General features: G+C 56.5%; 6 protein-coding genes across 6 annotated transcripts; 3 read left to right on the top strand and 3 right to left on the bottom strand.

The window, feature by feature from the left end:
- Positions 1-933: 933 nt before the first annotated feature.
- On the top strand, positions 934-4,304 carry PUNSTDRAFT_139395 (WD40 repeat-like protein; the record flags this gene model as incomplete). The annotated part of the gene is made up of 11 exons (XM_007389108.1): positions 934-1,167; positions 1,223-1,377; positions 1,437-1,516; positions 1,566-1,618; positions 1,673-1,713; positions 1,764-2,141; positions 2,196-2,405; positions 2,467-2,685; positions 2,739-3,031; positions 3,083-3,346; positions 3,400-4,304. 11 exons carry the CDS (start codon positions 934-936, stop codon positions 4,302-4,304), a joined length of 2,832 nt encoding a protein of 943 aa, XP_007389170.1.
- A 388-nt stretch (positions 4,305-4,692) lies between these two features.
- Positions 4,693-6,072, bottom strand: PUNSTDRAFT_56128 (uncharacterized protein; the record flags this gene model as incomplete). The annotated part of the gene is made up of 3 exons (XM_007389107.1): positions 5,553-6,072; positions 5,391-5,500; positions 4,693-5,335 (listed from the first exon to the last, which is right to left on the bottom strand). Coding segments are annotated over exons 2-3 (340 nt in total), but the record flags the coding sequence as incomplete, so codon positions are not given.
- Positions 6,073-6,354: 282 nt separating this feature from the next.
- PUNSTDRAFT_56127 (uncharacterized protein) lies at positions 6,355-7,488 on the bottom strand. The gene is made up of 4 exons (XM_007389106.1): positions 7,140-7,488; positions 6,989-7,075; positions 6,616-6,920; positions 6,355-6,430 (listed from the first exon to the last, which is right to left on the bottom strand). The coding sequence occupies exons 1-3, from the start codon at positions 7,240-7,242 to the stop codon at positions 6,847-6,849; spliced, it is 264 nt and encodes an 87-aa protein (XP_007389168.1). The 5' UTR covers positions 7,243-7,488; the 3' UTR covers positions 6,355-6,430; positions 6,616-6,846.
- Positions 7,489-10,502: 3,014 nt separating this feature from the next.
- On the top strand, positions 10,503-11,727 carry PUNSTDRAFT_28594 (uncharacterized protein; the record flags this gene model as incomplete). The annotated part of the gene is made up of 7 exons (XM_007389105.1): positions 10,503-10,589; positions 10,646-10,800; positions 10,857-10,936; positions 10,985-11,037; positions 11,092-11,132; positions 11,189-11,521; positions 11,574-11,727. Coding segments are annotated over 7 exons (903 nt in total), but the record flags the coding sequence as incomplete, so codon positions are not given.
- A 925-nt stretch (positions 11,728-12,652) lies between these two features.
- Positions 12,653-13,653, top strand: PUNSTDRAFT_139393 (WD40 repeat-like protein; the record flags this gene model as incomplete). The annotated part of the gene is made up of 2 exons (XM_007389104.1): positions 12,653-12,692; positions 12,746-13,653. The coding sequence occupies 2 exons, from the start codon at positions 12,653-12,655 to the stop codon at positions 13,651-13,653; spliced, it is 948 nt and encodes a 315-aa protein (XP_007389166.1).
- Positions 13,654-14,034: 381 nt separating this feature from the next.
- PUNSTDRAFT_56122 (uncharacterized protein) lies at positions 14,035-15,748 on the bottom strand. The gene is made up of 5 exons (XM_007389103.1): positions 15,444-15,748; positions 14,929-15,140; positions 14,765-14,874; positions 14,242-14,709; positions 14,035-14,185 (listed from the first exon to the last, which is right to left on the bottom strand). The coding sequence occupies exon 4, from the start codon at positions 14,589-14,591 to the stop codon at positions 14,370-14,372; it is 222 nt and encodes a 73-aa protein (XP_007389165.1). The 5' UTR covers positions 14,592-14,709; positions 14,765-14,874; positions 14,929-15,140; positions 15,444-15,748; the 3' UTR covers positions 14,035-14,185; positions 14,242-14,369.
- Between the last annotated feature and the right edge of the window lie 4,259 nt (positions 15,749-20,007).

Raw genomic sequence — 20,007 nt, 5'->3', positions numbered from 1 at the left:
GTCGAAGTCTCGAGCCAAGATCGCGACACTATCGACGAGTGGATGACAGCTTCCTTTCAACGTCGCGTCCCGCATAGTACGTATACGGACACCCATGCCGCAGCCTACACTCAACAGCGTGCTTCGCATCTCGACATCTGCACATACCTGGAGAATACTCGAGGGCAAGGCACGGGGTTCGGGGGGCATAGAGGGCTGGCACATACGGAGAATGCGCAGACGCGCGAGCCCTCCTAGCGTCAGCCTGATAGCACTTGCGTGCAGCTGGTCCAAAACCTGGTGTACGTCCCGCTAGCGAGGGGAAGGATTAGCGCCCGCGATTAAGCAGCCTTCGAGAATACATCGAGCAAGTCCAATGCATGGGTGGCGAGGGAATGAAGAAGCCTAACGCGGACGGAAAGGTCAAGGTCTTGGGCAAGGGCACGTACACGTGAGGGCGGACATCTATCCAGAGTCTGCGTTGGGTGGAGATGCATGTGCGACCGCGGACGGACAGGCTCAGAGAGGAAGGGGGAAGCGCCGATGTCATTGGAAACACCCATGCCACGAACTCAGTCGACGTCCATCTCTTGCGCCTCCTGTGACTTGGTCGACTGCCCTTGCGTCCGTGCACATTCGAAGTTCGTATCGAAACTCTAACTTTAGATACATAGCTCAAAGGTTTCGTGGGGTCTTCTTCAACTCCACATCAACGCCGATGTGTACGATGTTGGGGCACGAACGGTGCCCGAACGGCTCGCAGATACGCACGATCGACATGCTAGCGCTCATATCCGCTCAACACGCGACTCGCACGCACCGGAGAAGAATCCATGCCGAGAACAACCTCACGGGTTTAGCTACATTGCCTGCAGGGCGCGGTAAGCGTTATATTACCCCTCCTCACCTCGTTCCTCTCAAACCCCTCTCCTCCTTCTGCATCACCCGTCCTCGATGTCGGACCAGTCTACCCGTGAGTCGTCGGACTCGAGCAGCGATCACCCACCACCACCCGCTGTCCCACAAACTGCGGTGAGCGGTGCGAGTCCAGTTGCCGAAGAGACACGGGGCCCATCGCCGGTGCTTGCTGTGCCAGAGAGTGACGAAAAGCTTTCGTGCGGCTGCCTGAAACAGGGCCGGAACCTCGTCGTATGCATCGACGGAACTGCGAACCAGTTTGGCCTGAAGGTTAGGGCGTTGTCTCAGCTGTCAACTTCTTGGTGATGGCTTATTACTCTCGTAGAACACGAACGTGGTGGAACTGTACAGCCGCCTCGTCGACTCCAATGAACAACTCGCATACTACGACAGCGGGATCGGCACGTACGTCAAGGAGCGATTCTCTCTGCGTTACGTCGCACAAGTCATCGATCACACCATCGACATGGCGATTGCATGGTCAGAGGATCCATGCATACCCTTCGACGGTTTCATCTGATCGTATCGACGTCGTACAGGAACTTCAAGGAGATAGTCCTCAAGGCCTACGAATGGTTGTCAGAAAACTATCGGGCAGGCGACCGCATATTCCTATTTGGTATGTTCTCACTCCGGTATCTTCCGCTTTGTCTCTCACCTCTCCATAGGGTTCTCTCGCGGAGCCTATCAAGCTCGTGTTCTCGCAGGTATGATACAAAAGGTGCGGTCATACTCTCAGTATCTTCTTGACCGGCGACTGACGTTTTCTTGGAAGGTTGGGCTCCTCAAGAAAGGAAACAATAGGCAGATACGTTTGTGCGTGCACCACTGTTCATGGAAGTATGACGAAGGCTGATTGCATTCAGCGCATACGAGTTGTATGAGTCTGCCACCGCCCACCAGAAGAGACGGTTCGAGGACGCTGGCAACCCTACGCAAGAAGACGTCGAACAGAACAACAGATGGCGAAGACTACTGAGAAAGATGAAGCGACAAGGGTTCTTCGCCTCCGCCGCGAAGGCGGATGCCCGCCCACTGGAAGGCTCTGCTGACGAGAAGGGGCGTCCGGCGCTCGGTGGTCCGAGTGCTGGCAAGCCTGCGCAGTCCGATGCCAAGGATCACGGCCCACGGAAGAAATCCCCGAAAGAACGGGAGCCAGAGGCTCCTTCTCCCGAAGACCTGTGCAAACACTTCAAGTCGACGTTGTCGCGCGAAAACGTGAAGGTTCACTTTGTCGGTGCATGGTAGGTCACGCCTTCCGTGCGCGCGGCGACGCTTGCTAAGTGCGGCATTCCTAGGGATACTGTATCGTCCGTCGGCATTGCTAGAGGTCCTACGCTACCCGAAACAACCACCGGGATGTCGCACGTCTGTGCGTTCAGACATGCGCTGGCACTCGACGAACTGCGGGTCAAGTTTCTGCCCGAGTACGCTAACGGAGGAGCTGGGCCGAAGGAAAGCAAGGGCAACGTCAAAGAGGTATGGTTCGCAGGCTCGCACTCAGATATGTAAGCAAAATACATAGTATGAACGGAATCTTCCGATGGACGCTAACAGAAAATGTCGCAGCGGGGGAGGGAACCTACCGAACCTTGAAAGCGACCGTTTCGGACCAGCGCTTCGCTGGATGACGTACGAAGCCGACCTCTGGGGACTCCGGATGAAAGCCGACAGGGGCAAGTGGCACGCATCAGAACTAACCAAGTCTATGAACTGGTTCTGGTGGTTCCTCGCTTCCCTGCCGATCAAGCGGCTATCGTACAAAGACGCGGAGAGCACAAAGAGATGGTAAGTTCGCCCTTTGGCTTACGGTGTCGTGAACTTCTGCTCATGTCACGCAGGCCGCCTCATCGCGCGGCACCTCGGAAAGTGATGGAGGGTCAACTCATTCATGAGTCTGTCTTCGAGCTCATCCACGAGCCCGTCCCCGATGTCAGAGAGCGCTACATACCTCGCGCTCGGCTCCCGCCTACCTGCTCCGCATCTTGGGATTCCGTTGAGTTGAAATATGAAGTGAAGATGGAAGAAGATTCCTACGTTTCCGCCCGCGCAATCATCGGCGATCTCAACAAGAAGCTCACTCTTACCGAGAGACAAATAGAGCGGCTGGCGGACCTGCCTTCGTCAGGCAAGTGTTCGCTTTTTCTAGTACAAAAGCGATGATGAACGAACGGGACGTGGTCAGATCGTGGACGACAGCTCATCATCGACTACCCAAACTCCTGCACGGTATTGCTCGACGCGCTTGAACGAGAATCCGGACGCGAAGATGGAGACACGCGATCAAACCTGCTCACAAGCGTTGCGATGGCAATGACAGCGTTTCGCTTGGTGCCCCATGCTCAGACGCGCGCAGTAGCAAAGCTACGGCGTATAGTAGACATGATTGCACGAGATACCCCCGAGAAAGTTTCCGCTGCAAATCAACTTCTGAACCTATTCCGTGACAGTAAGAGAGTTTCGCCACTCCGTGGATAGCATAGCATCCTCACGGGCTTGCAGGACAGGTCATTGCTATGGAAGGACACAGGTTTGATGTGACGTCCGTCGCGTTCTCACCAGATGGCTCGCAAATCGCGTCGGGCTCCTGGGACAGCACGATCCGAATTTGGAACGCGGACACCGGAAAGGAAATCCGCGAGCCTTTACGGGGCCACACGCGCATCGTCACTTCGCTGTCGTTTTCCCCCGATGGAAAGCGCCTTGCCTCGGCCTCAAATGACGAGACCGTGCGACTGTGGGACGTGCGGACAGGGCAGCAGACCGGGCAGCCGCTCGAAGGGCATACGTTCTGGGTTTACTGTGTCGCATTCTCACCCGACGGCAACCGCATCGTCTCGGGTTCAGCCGACTACACGCTCCGACTCTGGGATGCGCAGACCGGACAGGCCATCGGCGAGCCTTTACGGGGTCACTCTGGCTTGGTCAAGAGCGTCGCTTTTTCACCGGATGGGAAGCACATCGCCTCAGGATCCATGGACAGCACGATCCGACTCTGGGACGCCGGGACAGGGAAATCAGTCGGGGATCCGCTGCGAGGCCACGACCACTGGGTTTTGTCAGTCGCATATTCCCCCGATGGCGCGCGCATCGTCTCGGGTTCCGACGACAACACCATTCGGATCTGGGACACCCAGACAAGACAGACGGTGTTAGGACCACTGCAAGGGCACGAAAAAGGCGTCACATCCATGGCATTCTCGCCGGATGGCAAGTACGTCGTCTCCGGCTCCTGGGACGGCACGATGCGGATATGGGACGCGCAGACAGGACAGACCGTGGCCGGGCCTTGGGAAGCTCACGATGACAAGTGGGTACGCTCCATCGCGTTCTCGCCCGATGGCAAGCGCGTCGCCTCGGGCGGCGGTGACTACATGGTAAAAATATGGGACGCGGAGATCGTTTAGGCTGGTCTGACGTGTCTGGATGGGATTGTTCGCTAGGTGCGTATTCCGCGCTGGCTCTGCACGGACCTAACTGACGGGCCAATGGCAACGGACAGCATCGAATCATGGACTAGATGTATGCGCATGAAGCTGTGATCCACGATCCAACATCTGCCCAGTCACCATACTACCTTGGACATTCCTCGAAGTTTGGGTGGCGCCGCGAAGGCCTTTAACGCATCTCGTCTCTTGCGTGTATCTTCCAAGTTGTCCATGGACTCGACATGTAGCGTATGCCGTTTGTATTTCCCTTGGTTTACCGATACGCGTTCGTTGAAGCGATAACATTATGTATCACACATTGTGCAAGTAGCGGTCGCCCCAGAGTCGAGAATGTATTAATCTTTGAATTGGTCATGATGGGGGAAGTACAATTATGACTGGCGGTTAACCGGGGTGCCGAGGAAAGAACGATTTCTACGTCCCCACACAGCCGTGTTTCTCATATCCATCGAGCAAAGGTACGCCCAACGAGTTGAAGCGCGATCGGAGCAATGGTGAACACTAGCGCATGGCGACAATGTAAGCTCACCTCATGCATGTCGTCTTCGGTCCCACCCCCATCTTGCGATCAGAGTGCTCCCATCGCGATGATCTTGGTATTTCAAAACGTCTTCGACGTGCGCATCTCCGACGTTCATCGTCCATCCGTCCTCCTCCCAGCTACCTCGCCGTTCTACTCCATCTCGCACGTTCAACACCCGGAAGGTGGTCGCGAGGGCGCACTTCGTGCACAGGTTGGGGATGCGCTGCCGCCAAGTAGGTACCATTGCGCGATAGTCCGCGCAGGGGAGCAAAGTCAGACGCACAGCGTTGCACGCCAGAGCCTCGGAGGACCGACGGTGCCGCATTGCCGTTGACTCGATGTTGACTAGCACATGCACATGGTGACGGCCTTGTTCAATTCGTTTTCCCATGCCCGTGGACATGACGAGGGCGTTTTCCGACACGTATACGTTGAGCGTGTAAAGCATGGCTTTCCGAATGGGCGGCTACATGCTACGCATAAGCATCCGCACGGATACCGGACATGCGGCGAGACCTTACCAGTGTTGGGTACGCGGAGGTATCATGAGTGTAACCGGCCATACGTTACCTCCTCTGCATCTCGGGTTTGAGATCCCGTCGTCGTTCATAAAATGCGGGGAATCGTGGCACTGGGCGCATGTGAGACTGCGCTCGAAGCGTCGAAGATGTATCGCGACGCACCTCGGGCACGCATGCGCGAACGAAAACCGACGACGCACTCATAGGTTGCTATGCAGCGTTCGCCAACGGGACGACTTCGAATTAGGAGGGCTAGCAGATGCCGGAAACACTTCTTGAGCTGCTACTCGACTCATTCACCGCAACTGTGGATGAGATCGGAAGACAACGCATACATCGGAGGCGCGCACATGCGTTGGATCTCCCAGACGAGTATCTCCCGTGGTGAACGCGTCCTGATAGAACTTGCGTGCAGCTGGAACGTCAACAAATGGGCTCGTAGACAGCGAAGGCGATATGTCGCCATCGGAGGCTTGACGGGGTTTGATGCATGACGTCCAGCGAGGCAGATACATGGGTTGCGAGGAGTCGGAAGGGCCCAACGCGGGCGGAGGACTTGGACGCAGCGGCAAAGGACTTGGGCATACGTGGGGGCGGACAAGTCACCTGCGCCTCACCGGGAATCGGCAGTGATGCGAATACAGAGTCCGCGTTGAAACGTTCCGCGCGGTGGGAGACATGTGGGGGTGGCCATAGAGTACGAGAGCGAAGCTGCGAGAACGCGAAAATGTCGATGACGTCGGGATCGCCGGGATCGCTTCCTCGTGAGTCGTGAACCTCTCGCCGACTTTGACTTCGACCCCGGCTGTGACTTCACACTATGCTTCCGCGCTCGAAGCGTCCCGTTCAAGCTTGGGCCAGACCGGTTCTGTCATCTCAGCTCTCTCTTCTGGCTACTGGCATTGGCAAGTATCAAATCCTCCCACGCGACCTACCGACATCCCTGGGCAAGCATCCCGTATGGAGCCGCAAGCGCAGTGTTCGTTCGCCGACGATATATGACACCTTCATTGGGGCTGTTCGTCAACACGGATATCCTAGTGAGTACTACATCGTCCTACGCTTCATGGCTGCCCGAGAGGTTGGTGGTACGAGATCGGCTGGGGGGAGCGTTGGAGTCCCCGAAACCTCGGCAAGTGATCGTACCGAGCGCCTGCTCGGGCTGACCTCCTTAGATTCTGTCTTCCTCTCTCTGTGCGATCCGAGCTGAATTGATGCATCACAGACGCGCCACTCCGGAGGATGTTGGCCTCTTGATCGTTTCAGGCCTCCTTGGTATACGGCGCGACGCAGACTTGTGTCTATTCTGGAGACCCTAGCGTCTAGGTCTATTCGCCCGCGACGAGAGGCTGGAACCTTTTCCGAAACAATCGCTCTTCTCTGTCGCACTTCCCTATGGACTCGGACACGACACCCGCGGCAGGCGTACCCAAGATCCAACGAGTAATGGGCCCGTTCATGCACAGGGAGCCCCCTGGTCACACCATATGTTAACTTGACTGCGCAGAAAGTCGCCGCAGGTCGTCACAGGTCCGTCTACCATCCTCGTCTTATCACCCTTTTCGACCACCAAGCTCATAAGCTTAGCGTTTTCATAGGAACTCGGCTTGTCTCAGCTCTTGGATCGTCCACCGGAGAGCGTCCGGACATGACCACCGGAGCCGATTTACGCAGCATCTCGCAAGGTACGACGCTTCGGCACGCCAAGAAAGAGGCAAATGCGAGTGCTCACTGTTCCGATGCATATAGGCGATCCGAGCTCGATGACGAGCGTCAAACCTTCATCGAAGTGCTTCGACGCGGGAGGCTCGCGTCCTACATGCCGCACATCGGGTCTATGGCCGGCGTACATGATTACAAGATACGCAGAACAGCGTCCGTCAGGAGACCATGACAGCCTTCACAGAGATTCCGATGGATACTCGACCAGCTCGTAGACCTGTCATCCAGCCCTTCGGCAATCGCCTGCACCGCAATATTGGGCGCGCGCATACACTGACCCCGACAATCAAAGGCTTCGCGCACATGGATCTTCGGCGATACGATCTCATCCAGCGCCGTGCTCGGTGCATATGCGAACAGCGTTGTCGCCCTTGAGGTGGGTTGATTTCTTACCGGCGGGATCGTCGTCGTGCGCTGAACTGGCCTTTTCGACGATTCAGGCATGACCAGCACTGCCCTTCCGGCAGGATTTGACCCCTTGGCGTGCAAACGCAAAGTTTTCGGGAGGTGTCCAAGCTTCCAGGCCCGGATCCGCGGCGTCGACGTGCATTCCACTCCGCCGAACTATCGCAGTCCCCCCTGAACTCGTATTCGTCGAGTTGGACCAACTGTACACTTTCACGAATCCGCTCGACTGCACCACGGAGCATTGTATGATATCGAATGATATCGAATAGAAAATTACTGTCCCTCGCGTATGCATACAGCGTTGGTGACATCGAGTCCTTCAGTTGGCTGAATGCGTGAGGCCGGCGGATCATCAGCACTTAGGTACTTCTACTTGAAGGCAAAACCGTGGTGTTTTCACTCCAACGTATCCGTCCAGGGACAAACTTCAGATGAGCCAGCGACGTGACCCCTACGCAGCATTGAAGCCCACGAGCATACGGTGCGCGTACGGGTGTGTCGAAGAAGCCGCACAGTTTCAGGGAGGTAGGAGTACATGCTAGTGAATATCTGGAGAGCCCGAAACCTCGGACTGGCACGACGATATGGAAGGTCTTCGGCGCTCAAGCGGTTGCTCGGGAAATGGGTTGAGCCAAAAACAGTTTGGTTTCTGGGTGAAGCGAACAGGTGGAGAGCAAGCCTGAAGGCATTTGAGAGGTCATCGTCGTGCTCGACTACCCGTACTCACGATCGCCTTGGCCGTATGACGTCCTCCGGGACACTTGCCGTTGCATCGGGCCATTGATCTCCTGAGATAGCAACGCAGGGCTCAGGTCGATTCAGTCAATCCTCCTCGCTATGTTCGAGTCAATCCATACGGCGTATAAGCACCTGCACTAGCTCCGATACCGGAGGCGTGATCTATCTACAGCCCCCTCTTGAGTTCAAACACGGAGAAGGAGATATCCATGAACACACCGAAGGGGTTCCTCTCCTCGCGGTTCCGACCGCCCGTCGTGTCTTCTTCGCAGCCTAGCCGCCACCCCACTTTCTTGACGGTTGATGCGTGCAGCGACGGGCTCGCGGGGACAGCTGCAAGAAGCGGTGCAGGCCTGCGCATAACCCAATGATCACGGACGCCCCCCTGGCCATAACATGTATGAAATCGCGAGCAAGGATTCCGACGCATCCGCCTGATGCCGCGGTCTGTCTAGGTACAAGTGGCTAAGAGACTTCACCGCAAAGGCGTTATCCAGAGGTCCTAAGCAACAGCATAAGCCGGATACACAGGGAACGCGGTTTGCGTTGATACCCCGATCCTCACAGGTAATATGTATCACCGAGCGGTCGCGCGGTAGCGACAGAGGGCATTTTATGTTGACGAGGTGCCGGCGCGGCTGTAGATTGCTGCAGGAGACCTGTTAGATTTCGGTTCCGTCGGTACATCGTAGAACCGTGAACGGGATCGACGCATGCATTGCGAGGAGAGGAGCTGAAGAACTGACTTGAGCGGCGCTGCGGCGAGGACCGTGGACGCAGCGTGCGGACAAGTCGCTCGATCCCCCACAGGGACTCGACAGTAGTGACTCGATGCAGAACTCGCGTTGAGGGGTAAGTAGTGGTGGAGATGCCGACGTGACGATAGAGGAGTGCGAAACTTGGGCCGCGAGGCATCTGCCGAAGCTCTTTGAAGTGTCTTGCTCAAGCGCTCGCGCTCATGCATCAATGTATCCATGCCTCAACGAACTTCTTTCTCCAACTGCCACACGACCTCGCTCGTCAGATGCTATTCGGATCGATATTGAATAGCCCTTCGGTTTCGGTGTCTGTTACTCCGCGATGCATCCGTCCTCCTCCCTGGCATCGTACGCGTGGATCAGCGCACCCAGAAGTCAACGCGGGCGCTCGACGTTCAATCCCGACCTGCTCGTATCTCAACGACTCCATTTGGCCCTTCCAAGTCATCATGTGTTCTACCCACGCATGAACCGCGTGCCCGCACCTCGCGCTTAACGACTCGTTCTACGACTCGAAAGAGTTTGACCGTCGAGGACTCGAGCTAAGACCGCGCACTATCGACGAGTGGATGACATCTTCCTTTCAATGTGGCGTCCCGCATAGTACGTAAACGGACCCCCATCCCGCAGCCTGCGCTCAATAGTGTGTTCCGCATCCCGCTAGCGAGGCGGAGTGCTAGCGCCCGCAATCAAGCAACCTTCGAGAATACGTCGAGCAAATACAATGCATGTGTGGCGAAGGAATGAAGAAGACTAACGAGGGCGGAAAGGTCAAGGTCTTGGGGCAAGGGCGCGTACACGTGAGGGCGGACAGAGCCTACGTTGGGTGGAGATGCATGTGCGACCGCGGACGGACAGGCTCAGAGAGGAAGGGGGAAGCGCCGCTGACTTCGGAAATACCCATGCCACGAACTCAGTCGACGTCCATCTCTTGCGCCTCCTGTGACTTGGTCGGCTCCCCTTGCGTCCGTGCACATTCGAAGTTCGGATCGAAACTCTAGATACATAGCTCAAAGGTTTCGTGGAGTCTTCTCTGGCTCCACCTCAACGCCGATAGCTACAGAGTTTAGCACGAACGGAGCCCGAACGGCTTGCAGATACGCACGATCGACATGCTAGCGCTCATATCCGCTCAACATGCGACTTGCATGCACTGGAGAAGAATCCACGCCGAGAACAACCCGACGGGTTTAGCTACATTGCGTGCACGGCGCGGTAAACGTTATATTACCCCTCCTCACCGTGTTCCTCTCAACCCCCTCTCCTCCCTCCACACCATCAGTCCTCGATGTCGGACCAGCCTATCCATACGCCATCGGACTCGAGCAGCGATCGCCCACCACCGCCCGCTGTCCTGGAAAATGCGGCGTCAGGGAGCGGTGCAACTCCAATTGCCGAAGAGACACGGGGCACAACGCCGGGGCTTGCTGTGCCAGAGAGTGACGAAAGGTTTCCGTGCGGCTGCCTGAAAAATGTGCCAGAGAGTGACAAAAAGCCTTCGTGCGGCTCCCCGAAAAAAGGCCGGAACCTCGTCGTATGCATCGACGGAACTGCGAACCAGTTCGGCATGAAGGTCAGAACGTCTTTACAGCCCCCTACCCCAATTCTTCGACGAACATACTCCCGTAGAACACGAATGTCGTCGAACTATACAGCCGCCTCGTCAAAGACGGCGAGCAGCTCGCGTACTACGACAGCGGGATTGGAACGTACGCCAAGGAGCGCTTCTCGCTGCACTACGTGGCGCAAGTCGTTGATCACACCATCGACTTGGCTATCGCATGGTGCGTAGAGATAGATGTATGCCGAAATCGTCTCCCTGACAGGTAGACGTCCTCAGGAACTTCGAGGAGATAGTCCTGAAAGCCTATGAATGGTTGTCAGAGAACTATCAGGAAGACGATCGCATCTTTTTATTCGGTGTGTTTCCTGAGCGTCTTCTTCCCCGTGTACCTCATGCATGCATAGGGTTTTCTCGCGGGGCTTATCAGGCTCGCGTCATCGCTGGTATGTTACAGAAGGTATGGCCATATATATCGGGCACATCGCGAAGATGATGAACAATCCTCTTTCAGGTTGGCCTCCTCGAGAAAGGAAATAATAGGCAGATCCGCTTGTACGTGCACCGCTGCTTGCCAGAGCCTGAACACGATGAACGACGATGGGTACTAGCGCATACGAACTGTATAGGGCAGCCACAGCTCACGAGAAGAGGGGATCTGATGATAAGCAGCCAACGCAGTCGGACGTCGAGCAGATAACCAGAATAAAGAGGCTCCTACGAAAGATCATGCGGGAGTCACCCGCCGATGACCTTGAAAGTCATCCGATCACAGTCCAGGAGAAGGAGCGCTCAACCCCTGGTCGTCCCGGCAAGAAAGACAGCCTGTGGGAGAAATTTCTGAAGAAGTGGAAGGGGAAAGCATCCTCGGCGGAGGACCTGTGCAAGCACTTCAAGTTGACTTTATCTCGTCAAAATGTGAAAGTGCACTTCGTCGGTGCATGGTACGTGACGCCCTTGTAAATGCGGAGGCACCCATTGATGTAGTTTATCTAGGGACACCGTATCGTCTGTCGGTGTTGTTAGGAACCGTACTCTTCCAGAAACGACCACTGGGATGTCACACGTTTGTGCTTTCAGACACGCGCTTGCGTTGGATGAACGACGCGTGAAATTTCTGCCCGAGTACGCTAATGGAGGAGCTGGGCCGAAGGAAAGCAAGGGCAACGTCAAAGAGGTATGGTTCGCAGGCTCTCACTCAGATATGTAAGCAAAATACATCGTACGAACGAAATCTTCCGATGGACGCTGACAGAAACCGTCGCAGCGGGGGAGGGAACCTACCGAACCTTGAAAGCGACCGTTTTGGACCAGCGCTTCGCTGGATGACGTCCGAAGCCACGCTCTGGGGGCTTCGGATGAAAGACGATAGGGGCAAGTGGTATCCGTCACAACTGACCAAGTCGATGAACTGGTTCTGGTGGTTTCTCGCTTGCCTACCGATCAAGCGGCTATCGTACGAAGACGCGGAGAGCACAAAGAGATGGCAAGTTCGCCTTCTGGCTTATGGTGTCGTGAACATCCACTCATACCACGCAGGCCTCATCTTGCGGCACCTCGGCAGGTGATGGAGGGTCAACTCATTCATGAGTCTGTCTCCGACGTCGGGGAGACGTACACACCTCGTGCTCGGCTTCCGCCTGCCTACCCCGTAGGCTGGGATTTTAACGAGCTGAAGTCCGCAGGGAGGATAGAAGAAGACACCTACGTCTCCGCCCGTGCGATCATCGGCGCTCTTCAAAAAGGTGTCGCTCTTACCGAGAGGCAAATACAGCGGCTGGCAGATCTGCCTTCGTCAGGCAAGTGATTGCTTTCTTCTAGTTGAAAAACAATAATAAAGGAATCGGTCAGATCATGGACGACAGCTCATTATCGACTATCCAAACTCCGGTACGGTATTGCTCGACGCGCTTGAACGAGAATGCGGACGCGAAGATGGAGACACGCGATCAAACCTGCTCAGAAGCATTGCGATGGCAACGACAGCGTTCCGTTTGGTGCCTCATGCTCGGACGCGCGCAGTAGCAAAGCTACGGCGCATAGTAGACATGATTGAACGAAATACCCCCGAGAACATGTCCGCTGCAAATCATCTCCTGAACGTGTTCCGTGACAGTAAGACAGTTTCGCCACTCCGTGGATAGCATAACATCCTTACGGGCTTGCAGGACAGGTCATCGCTATGGAAGGGCACGAAAGTCTTGTGACGTCCGTCGCGTTCTCACCAGGTGGCTCGCAAGTCGCGTCGGGCTCCTGGGATAATACGGTCCGAATTTGGAACGCGGACACCGGAAAGGAAATCCGCGAGCCTTTACGGGGGCACACTGACTGGGTCCGATCGGTGTCGTTTTCCCCCGATGGAAAGCGCCTTGCCTCGGCCTCACATGACAGGACCGTGCGACTGTGGGACATGGAGACAGGGCAGCGGATCGGGCAGCCGCTCGAAGGGCATACAGACGTGGTCCAGAATGTCGCATTCTCACCCGACGGCAACCGCATCGTCTCGGGCTCACGCGACGAGACGCTCCGACTCTGGGACGGGCAGACGGGACAGGCCATCGGCGAGCCTTTACGGGGTCACTCTGCCTATGTTAACAGCGTCGCATTTTCACCGGATGGGAAGCACATCGCCTCTGGATCCAGCGACCACACGATTCGACTCTGGGACGCCGAGACAGGCAAGCCAGTCGGGGACCCGCTGCGAGGCCACGACCACTACGTTTTGTCAGTTGCATATTCCCCCGATGGCGCGCGCATCGTCTCGGGCTCCGACGACAAGACGGTCCGGATCTGGGACACTCAAGCAAGACAGACGGTGTTGGGGCCATTGGAAGGGCACGAAAGCATGGTCTACTCCGTTGTATTCTCGCCGGATGGCCAGTACATCGTCTCCGGCTCCGACGACGGCACGATCCGGATATGGGACGCGCAGACGGGACACACCGTGGCGGGGCCTTGGCAAGCTCACGGTGGCCTGTATGGGGTCTACTCCGTCGCGTTCTCGCCCGACGGAAAGCGCATCGTCTCGGGCGGCGATGACCGCATGGTAAAAATATGGGAAGCAGAGATCTATTAGGCTGGTCTGGCGTGTTGGGATGGGATTGTTTACTAGGTGCGTATCTTGCGTTGGCTCTGCACGGACCTAACTGACGGGCCGATGGCAACAGACAGTGTCGAATCATGGACTAGATGTATGCGCATGAAGTTGTGGTCATCCGCGATCCAACATCCGTCCAGTCACCATACCACCTTGGACAATCCCCGTAGTTTGGATGGCGCCCCGAAGGGGCCCTTGACCCGTCTCGCCTGTTGCGTGCATCTTCCAAATTGTCCATGGACTCGACATGTAGCGTATGCCGTTTGTATTTTCCTGGGTTTACAGATGCGCACTCGTTGATGCGGTACCCTTGTGTATCACTCATCGTGCAAATAGCGGTCGCCCCAGAGTCGACAGTGTATTATTCTTTGGATTGGTCATGACGGGGAAGTACAAATATGACTGGCGGTTAACCGGGGGTGCCGAGGAAAAAACGATTTCTACGCCCCCGCACAGCCGTGTTTCTCATGTCCATCGAGCAAAGGTACGTCCAACGAGTTGAAGCGCGGTCCTGAGGAGAGCAATATCAATGGTGAACACTAGCGCCTGGCGACAATGTAAGCTCACCTCATGCATGTCGTCTTCGATCCCACCCCCATCTTGCGATCAGATTGCTCCCATCGCGATGATCTTGGTATTTCAAAACGTCTTCGACGTGCGTACCTCTGATCATCGTCCATCCGCCCTCCTCCCAGCTACCTCGCCGTTCTACTCCATCTCGCACGTTCAATACCCGGACGGTGGTCGCGACGGCGCACTTCGTGCACAGATCGGGGATGAGCTGCGGCCAGGTAGTTGCCATTGCGCGATAGTCCGCGCAGGGGAGCAAAGTCAGACGCACAGCGTTGCACGTCAGAGCCTCGGAGGACCGAAGTGCCGCATCGCCGTTGACTCGATGTTGACTGGCACATGCGCATGGTGACGACCTTGTTCAATCCGTTTTCTCACGCCCGTGGACATGACGGGGGCGTTTTCCGACACGGATACGTTTCAGCGTTGCTAGTGTAAATCACGGCTTGAGCTCTGGCGGGGGAGCTACATGCTACGCGTAAGCATCCACACAGATACCGGACATGCAGCAAAAACTCACCAGTGTTGGGTGCGCGGAGGTATCATGAGTGTAACCGGCCATACATTGCCTCCTCTGCATCTCGGGTTTGAGATCCCGTCGTCGTTCGTGAAATGCGGGGGATCGTGGTACTGGGCGCATATGTGAGACTGCGCTAGAAGCGTCGAAGATGTATTGCAACGCACCTCGGGCACGCATGTCCGAACCAAAAGCGACGACGCGCTCATGGGGTGCTATGCAGCGTTCGCCAACGGAACGACTTCGAATCAGGAGCGCTAGCAGATGCCGGCAACACTTCTTGAGCTGCTACTCGACTCATTCACCGTAACCGTGGATGAGGTCGGAAGACGATGCAGACATCAGGGGCGCGCACATATGTTGGATAGCCCAGACGAGTAAGATAGGGCTCATCCAAAACCGGGGAGGCTTGAAGTCACGTGTCGCCACTGCGGCGAGCAGGAATTCCGCGTTCCAGCCCCCCCAGTGGCGGTGCTCAGGAGTGTCTTGAACGCTAAATTACTGCTTGCAGCTACATTGTTTGTCAGAACTGAAAACATCACGGGCCATGTTGTGCAATCATACAGCTCTTGACGAAGCAATTTTTACTGAAGATGCATACTCATCGTATAATTTCAACATCATCCCGATTCACTCGAGAAGATGTCACGTGACTTCCCCGGTTTTGGATGAGCCCTATCTTATCTCCCGCGGATCATCCATCCTGATAGAACTTCCAGGCAGCAGGAACATCAGCAGATGGGTTCGTACAAAGCGAGAGCGATGTGTCGTCGTCGGAGTCTTGACAGGGTTTGATGCATGATCTCCAGCGAATCAGACACTGGGGTTGCGAGGAGTCGGGCAGGCCCGACGCGGACGGAGTACTTGGTTGGCCTTGAGCGGCAAACGACTTGGGCATACGTGGGCGCGGACAAGTCACCTACGCCTCACCGGGCATCGACAGTGATGCGGATACAGGGCCCGCATCGAGAGGTTGAGCGCAGCGGGCAAGCGGGGGGAGACATGTGCTGTAGTGGCCACAGAGGATGTCGATGACGTCGGGATCGGCGGGGTCGCCTGCTCGTCAACCTCTCGCGCCGACTTTGACTTGTCTGACCTTAGACTCAGTGTCCCGTCCACTTTGGGCCAGACCACTTTCGTCGTGTCATCTTCTCTCTTCTGGCCGTAGCGGGATGCGAACACGGGCGCATGTGTGTGTTTGAGGGTCGATATTGGACAAAAGACTGAGCGCAGGCGTAAGGACGCATGGCGAGTGCGCAGAGTCCGAGGACGACGTCGCTGCTCGTCGGTCTACACGCTCGGCATCTCCCAGCGCTCGTCGAAGACTCGCTCAGCTCGGCCAGTTCGTCGCGCTCTCAGCACTGTTCTTCGTACGACCTCCGTCTGACAGATCTGTGGTCGGTTCTCTCGTGAGCCATGTCCTCCCGACGCTCACTGGGCCAAGGTCCTCAAGAAGTCGCAAGCACGGGAGATGCCAATTATAGCGCATCATCGGGAACATAGAGTGAGCGGCCCGTGCCCCGCACTCCACGGCGGGCCCGCGAGGTTACCGGTGCGCTTCACTAGGGAGATTGTGAATTCCCCGAAACCTCAATGTGGAACGTTAAGCGCGCGGCCGCTTACCTGGGTCAACCTTTTTTTTTCTGTTTCTGTCCTCCTCTCCTCTCGCTGCCCCCTGGTCGCGTGTTGAAAAAAGTACAGGCTCAAACGCCAATCAAGATGCTCAGGGTTCTCCCTCAAACACATAGCGGTCTCGGCTACCCAGGGCGTAGCGCGGTGACGCTCACGTTCCGCAAGCCAAGTTGGAACTCCAGCAGAACGGACTTTGCTATAGCCTTCGTACTTCAAGTCATTGCCTGCCTCTCTGCAACGATGCACGCTCACCTCGTGTATCGAGAGCGAGCCATGCCGGATGAACGCGCTTCCACGGGCTTCAGGGCGGGAAAGGGTCATGGATCAATCATTATGTACGCCCGCCGGTTCCTATCGCAGTACCGAGTTGTACGACCTGTTCACGTCTTTTTCCTACCTCATACATCAGGAAATGCCCCCTCTGGCAAATAGGAATACATAGTTCATAATACGACTATATTCTATTAAAATTTCACAAAAAGGCCAAAAAGTCACATAAAACTGTTAAATCATGCCAGATGACTGACCATTTAGAGAGTACTGTCTTGTAGGTACAAGGGAGATTGAAAACATCGACATAGAAGGTTGTTGCACATATTAGCACTGGTCCATGTACAAGGAGCTTAGAGTCCATATCTAGGTGTAAGTATTGGAGTTAGGGTTTGGTACTTGACTGCTGACACCTCATCCTTGCATGGCTCCCTCTGTGATATCAATTAATCCCATCTACCCCTAGTTTATATACACATCTTGCATGTACATCTGAAAAGCCAGATATCTCTGTAGCCAACAACATAGTTATGTACCCTGTAGATCACTGAAGTGATGGCTAGGAAACACTGTTATAATGGTTTAGTCTCAGGTGGTTGATTTCTCTAATGTGCCATTCATTTACCATTGACAGCCTCATGAACTGAAATGTATCTCTATGTACTTTGGGATTGCTATGACATAGAGATACAGTAGCCAACCAGTAGCCAACACGGACTTAGGAGATTCAACGCGAATGAACCCGTCACGTGACCTGACCGTGACCAGTCTGCCCTCCGGCTTGTCTGGTCAGCCTGTCTCAGCCCACCGTGCTGGCGCCCGGCGCCGCGCTTGCAAGTGCGCACGTCGTGCAGGTCCCCGCCGTCGCACCCCGCCCCGACACTTGAAGTGCCCGCTCCGCCGCCCCTGCCCGAGGGAGAGCCGCCAACGCGGTCTCGCTCGGTGCAGCGAGGTTTATACATCGCTCGCGTGAGCAAACCGCGCGATGGCTATCCGGCCGCAGATATCGGCGCGGACGAGCGCGCTAACACGTCCCCCGGCAACTTTCACTCGCGGCCACGAGCGGCGAACGTGGCGTGAGCGCAGAGGGCGATGGACTTCTACGCCAAGCATCCGACAACAAGGCAAAGGTCTGTTATTGCAGTCCCCGCCGCTAGCTCATGTTGACCCGTGGGATCGTAGGGTTACCAGTGTGTATTTCAAGTCACTCTACGCCCCTCATCAAGAGGTAAAAGAGGTGGCGCATGAGGGCTTGCAACTGGTCTTAGCGCATCAAAACCGCTTGCCGAAAGAGTTGTTGCAGACCGGTCTCCGTCCAATACTGATGAATCTGGCGGACCCGAAACGACTGTCCGTGTCCGGCTTGGAAGGTCTTGCCCGCCTTCTGGAGCTCCTTACGAACTACTTCAAGGTCGAGATCGGTCAGGTCCTCCACAAGAACAGCGAGTCGAGCGGGTTCGACGCGCCCAAGGCCCTCACCTCCCGCGCGGGCGTGAAGGCCTACGCCGTCTCCGTCAAGTCCTCCGCCGGCGGCACCATCCGCTCCGTGCGCTCCATCGCCGAGTCCGTCTCCAGCTAGCTCCCGCCTCTGCCGTATGCCCATCCCCGAGTGCGAGCCGCCAAAGCGGTCGCGCTCGGCGTAGCGTTCTCCCCCGCGCCCGCCGTCGCACCCCGCCCGAGCACTCGAAGTGCCCGTCCCGCCGCCCCCAGCTTCTGCCCTGCTGCCCCTGCCGTTTGCCTGGCCCCGAGCGCGAGCCGCCAACGCGGTCGCGTTCGGAACCGCTTCCTCCACCCCCTGCCCTGCCGTCTGCCCATCCCCGCGTGCGAGCCGCCCAAGCGCCCTCGCTCGGCGCCGCTTCTACCCCCGCGCCCGCCACTCGCCCAGCACCGAACGCGAGCCGCCAACGCGGTCGCGCTCGGCGTAGCTTCTTCCCCCGCGCCCTCCATTCGCCCAGCACTGAACGCGAGCCGCCAACGCGGCCGCGCTCGGCGTAGCTTCTTCCCCCGCGCCCGCCATTCGCCTAGCACCGAACGCGAGTCGTCAACGCGATCGCGCTCGGTGTCACCTCTGTCCTCGCGCCCTCTTTCACTCAACGCCGAGTGCGGTCGCGCTCGGCCTTGTCTCCTTCCCTGGCGCCTACCTTCGTCCAGCCCCGATCGTGAGCCGCCAATGCGGTCGCGCTTGGCGCAGCTTCCCTCTCCTCCCGTTCGCCCAGCCCGGAGCGCGAACTGCGTACGTGTTCGGCTTAGCGTCTCCGCTGCGCCAAAGCACCCACCTCCACGGTGCCAGTGCGCTCGACATCTGCTGCGCCAACGCGCTTGCTCCTGCCCGAGCCCGCGTGTTTGTCCCGGACTGCCCCAATGCGCGCGGCGTGTCCGCCTTTACCTGCGTCAACGTGGCCAGGTCCGCTGCGCCAACGCGCCCGATGTCCGCTGCGTCAACGCGGCCAGCTCCGCTGCGCCAACGCGCCTGATGTCCGCTGCGCCAACGCGCCCGATGTCCGCTACGCCAACGTGCTTGCTCCGGACTGCGCCAAGCCTGCTGCCTTGCCATCCCCCACCCGGCGCACCCGTGCTCGACCCCACCTTGCCTTCAGTGCTGGACTCTGTGGTGCTGCCGTGCTCCATTTTGCCTCGCCGCCGTGCTCGATCTATTCAGCTGCCGTGCTCGACCCTGCCTCGCCTCCCGTGCTTGAAGCTGCACGTCTGCTATGGTCGAAGGCACATGTTTCCCGTACTCGAAGCTCCCGGCAATGGGTGACGCTCGGTCTCTCGCCCGCTGCCATCGACCTGCTTTACTCGTGCCCCACTCGATGCCACTCTGGCACCCCACGCTTGGGGTGTGCCGCAGTTGATTCGACATGCTCATCGCAGCAGGCTTGACGCACATGCCACGGCCGGCTGAACTCTAACCATAGAGTATATTGTAATGTAATACACCAATGCCATCTGTTTTGGCTCCCCATGAGATATGGCACAATAAGAAGAAGATTGAATCACACATGTATACAGATTCCTGCACAATGTAATTATAATACCTGATGAATGGATAGTACACATGACCAAATTCTGAAGACATCTAACAAGATGTGACATGAAGTCTGGAGGTTTCTGGTGTTATTTGAACCAAAATATATCATATTGAAGAGATGATTGATGTTACAAATCACCAAAATATGCCCAAAAAGTTCATAAAATTCCACATATTTGTGAACATTTTGTGACAAATGCTCAGGGGGACCTTCCAGATATCCTCATTTTTGTACTTATGTCCTCCTATTAGCTCCTATATGTTCCTATATACTGTAAAAGGCCCAAAATGGCTTTATCTGCATGGATAGTCC

This window comes from Punctularia strigosozonata (genome assembly GCF_000264995.1).
Source record: "Punctularia strigosozonata HHB-11173 SS5 unplaced genomic scaffold PUNSTscaffold_23, whole genome shotgun sequence".
In the NCBI taxonomy this organism is placed as follows: domain Eukaryota; kingdom Fungi; phylum Basidiomycota; class Agaricomycetes; order Corticiales; family Punctulariaceae; genus Punctularia; species Punctularia strigosozonata.
The sequence above is the reverse complement of the archived record's forward strand: the minus strand, read 5'-3'. Positions and strand labels throughout refer to the sequence as shown.

What these genes read in the sequence shown, in the direction of transcription:
- PUNSTDRAFT_56127 (XM_007389106.1), bottom strand. Translation starts at nt 7,242, where the DNA reads ATGTACGCCGGCCATAGACCCGATGTGCGGCATGTAGGACGCGAGCCT. An exon ending in CGTCATCGAGCTCGGATCGC is followed by an intron (nt 7,076 to 7,139) that starts CTATATGCATCG and finishes GAAGCGTCGTAC; the next exon opens with CTTGCGAGATGCTGCGTAAA. An exon ending in AGCTGAGACAAGCCGAGTTC is followed by an intron (nt 6,921 to 6,988) that starts CTATGAAAACGC and finishes TGGTAGACGGAC; the next exon opens with CTGTGACGACCTGCGGCGAC.
- PUNSTDRAFT_56122 (XM_007389103.1), bottom strand. Translation starts at nt 14,591, where the DNA reads ATGCGCATGTGCCAGTCAACATCGAGTCAACGGCGATGCGGCACTTCG.